General features: G+C 41.4%; 1 protein-coding gene across 1 annotated transcript; it reads right to left on the bottom strand.

Moving 5' to 3' along the window:
• Positions 1-1,689: 1,689 nt before the first annotated feature.
• On the bottom strand, positions 1,690-3,176 carry SST (somatostatin). Its single transcript, XM_011999883.1, has 2 exons — positions 2,916-3,176; positions 1,690-2,061 (listed from the first exon to the last, which is right to left on the bottom strand). The coding sequence occupies exons 1-2, from the start codon at positions 3,051-3,053 to the stop codon at positions 1,849-1,851; spliced, it is 351 nt and encodes a 116-aa protein (XP_011855273.1). The 5' UTR covers positions 3,054-3,176; the 3' UTR covers positions 1,690-1,848.
• Positions 3,177-3,760: the final 584 nt, after the last annotated feature.

The raw sequence follows: 3,760 nt of genomic DNA, 5'->3' as shown, positions 1-3,760 counted from the left end.
TGATGGAGTCTCACTCTGTCACCCAGGCTGGAGTGCAGTGGTGCTATCTCGGCTCACTGCAACCTCCGCCTCCCAGGTTCATGCCATTCTCCTGCCTCGGCCTCCCAAGTAGTTGAGACTACAGGTACCCGCCACCACACCTGGCTAATTTTTTGTATTTTTTTTAGTAGAGAGGGGGTTTCACCTTGTTAACTAGGATGGTCTCGATCTCCTGACCTCGTGATGCCCCCACCTCAGCCTCCCAAGCCAATTATTTTCGTACTACTATTGAGAACTGACAACAAAGATGGTACTAAAAACTCGAAATCCCCTGACACTCATACACGGCCCAGAAAATCATTAAGTTGTGTTCTCATCTGTGCTTTAATTATAATATGATGCTATTACTCCACTGAGGTTTTTTTGGTAGCCAGATGTACATAAGGCATTTAGCACAGACAGATCCCATAAGTGGACATGCATTAATCCCCACACCTAAATGTCTTGTAAATAAAAGATATACCAGAGCATCAAAGGATGTTCTGTTTTCACAGAGATTAGTAAAGTGGCTTGGTTTTTTTTCTTTTGTTTGATCAGCTGTTCAGAAATTAACTTCCTCTAAGCCAGCCACATTCAAATGTGTATTATCTAACACAAATATTTTCTATAAAATATTAAGCTCTTCTTAAATGTTTTTATGATACGACCAGTTAGTTTATACTACAAGGATTTATATTAAGCCTAGATATTTATGTTTGGTTTTTATTCCAGTAGCTACGCAGAAATGCAGTTGATAGCTAAAACACACATCCCCCAAAGGATATCTCTTTAGGTCTCTGTAAATTAAATTAGCAATGTTTCCATTTCTGTCTTGAGTGGTCCCATTTAGCATGTTGTTATAAGACTACCACCTTTACTGATAATTTAAGAATAATTTTTGTGTTTTTATTTGACTCCCATATTGATAAAATTAAGAGAATACCAGAGATGTCTCCTTCAGCTATTTCATAATTATGGTTTTGAGCTCCAATACCAGCAATATGGATAGCATTCAGTGAGGTAAACCAATGTGCATTTCTTGCAACCTATGGTACTTCCAGAAGGAATCTTACAATAAAAGCAATATTTCTCCCTGAGAAAAAAATATCTTAAAAGCTTGCTTTTAAAACAGTCATTTAGCACTGTTCAATTAGAGAGGATTGTCAAAGAAGATACAGAAGCAATGGTATTTCTCTAGATAAGTGTTTACAAACTAGAAACAAATTCAGAACCTCATTTTAGCTATTTAAGCCAGACTTTTTCTCAACCACTAAAAGACTTTTTTCTTTCCATCTTTTCATATGTTATGTATTTTACATATCAACCTGGTAGATAGTTGGATTTTTCAGCCTAACTATTCACACACACTCTTTTCAATAGTCCAACATATAATTTAGGTGTATTTAATATGTAATTAATGTTTGTGTCAGTCCCTCCCAGTAATTATCACTGAATTAAAGTTTGAATGCATAGAGTTATGTGAAACTATTTAGGTTTAAAATGACTCATGTTATAATAGTTATCATTTAAAACGTAAACTTTATTGCCACTGAGAATTTTAAATAGATGTTTGTGAACATTGACGTGCCTATCTCAAATAACTTTACTGAAACCACCACTCAAGCTTATTATGTATTATTGAACAGAAAGATTTACTCAATAGAAATCAAATTCACATTTTTCATAATTTCACCATAATTTTATTTTATATTTACAGTCTTCAATTTCTAATGCAAGGGTCTCGCTGAGGATTTGGAGGATTAGGGAAGAGAGATGGGGTTTAGGGGTGAGGGATCAGAGGTCTGGTATGGACTTTACTAATTAAGAAAGCTAACAGGATGTGAAAGTCTTCCAGAAGAAATTCTTGCAGCCAGCTTTGCGTTCTCGGGGTGCCATAGCTGGGTTTGAGTTAGCAGATCTCTGCAACTCAAGCCTCATTTCGTCCTGCTCAGCAGCCTGGGACAGATCTTCGGGTTCCAGGGCATCATTCTCCGTCTGGTTGGGTTCAGACAGCAGCTCTGCCAAGAAGTACTTGGCCAGTTCCTGTATATGGCAGAAGGGATAGAAAAAGAGAGAAAGAGAAGGAGGGAGGACAATGGAAAAAAATTGAAAAGCCTAAATTAAAGAACAGATTTGGTCACACACAAAATCCAGTTTTTACAGCTGCGCATTTTTTGTCACATTTAAAATCAATCCAGGATATAAAAATAAGGGTAATTGCTATAATTACCAAGTTACACAAAAAGACTTTAAGAGCTCAAATGTTTCTGCAATCTTTCTGTCCCTGTAGGCTTAAAACACACACACACACGCACACAGACACAGACACACATTAAGACCTTTCTGGTAAGATAAAGTGTGTGCCAACAATTTAATTCAATTTTCATATCACGAGCTACAAAGTAGAATTGTTTTACCATTTTACCAAGTAAACTGCAAGGGAACGAGACTTCTCACAATCTCGAACATACTGCGTTTGGTCTTTAGAGTGCCCCTTTGCCCTAGTCCCGACGTTTAGAAGTAAGATACGCGAAGAGGTAGCAGCTTCCGAGGTCTGCGTTTCAGCACCTGGGTCAGCGCTTCCCAGGGTCAGCACCAGGGATAGACGCCATCATCGCTTCGTGCCCAGACAACTACCCGGGTTTTGGAATTTTCTTGAATACCAAGTAAGAACTCACCTGAACTGTGCCCGACTCCGCTTATCATGGGGGAAAAAAGAGTTAGAAGGGGATTTTAGCCTTTGAAAGTTTTCTCAAGAGCTTTGGGAGATGAGGGACCCAGAAAAGCACCGAAACTCTTTAGAAGGACTGAGCATCCCTTACGTCCAAACCAATGGGGCAGGAGCAAGGGTAAGGGAGGGCTGGAGAATCCGGGAGACGTCGAGGGAGTCTCCTTACCTGCTTCCCCGCGGCAGCAGCCAGGGACTTCTGCAGAAACTGACGGAGTCTGGGGTCCGAGGGAGCGCCGGTGACACCGCCCAGGGCCAGGACGATGGACAGCGCAGCCAGCGCGCACTGGAGGCGGCAGGACAGCATCTCGGCGGCGCCGGGAAAGCTGAGCTGAAGAGTGGCTGGTCAAACTCTAGGCGCGGATCAGCAGGCAGCAGCGATGGCTCCGAACCTCGCGACTCCTAGAGCGGCTTGTGTGCTCTCCACCGTCTCCCTCGGTTTTAAACTCTCTCTCTGACGTCAGGCTAGGAGGCGCCCCCAGATCTCACCAGCCCTTTTACGCACCATTAGTCTCGCAAAATCAATCACAGAAGACAGGGGAGGCGACAAGATCTAAAGTGTCTTACTTAAAAAAAAAAAAATACTGCACACGCACAGGGACTCACAATTCCACAAGCCCCACGATTTATACAATCTTTTATTTTCACTCAGTGCTATGAGCATACACATTCCATAATTTCACTCCCACACATGCACACTCAATTACACACAAACAGAGGCTCAAACACTCAGCCCTTAAAGAGCAAATACACTATCACCCTTAAATGCACATAAATGTACCCAGACAACTCCATCTGTCATCATACTCAAACATTTTAGGAAGGCCCGACAAAAGCAAAAGGACATGTGTATGGCAGGTGGAGATCAGAATCATTCCTCTAATAACAGATCTGGGAATGAAATATGGACAGTAAAAGGACTGCGCCCTCTTTATTTCCTCCATTATCTCATCAAAAGTCTTGAAGATGTAACAGGGCTCTGAAAGAACGTCACTCTTCTCTAAAATGGGGGAA

The sequence above is a fragment of the Mandrillus leucophaeus genome, unplaced genomic scaffold (genome assembly GCF_000951045.1).
Source record: "Mandrillus leucophaeus isolate KB7577 unplaced genomic scaffold, Mleu.le_1.0 Scaffold607, whole genome shotgun sequence".
NCBI lineage: Eukaryota > Metazoa > Chordata > Mammalia > Primates > Cercopithecidae > Mandrillus > Mandrillus leucophaeus.
Note: the sequence above shows the minus strand (reverse complement) of the source record. Positions and strands in the feature narration are given on the sequence as shown.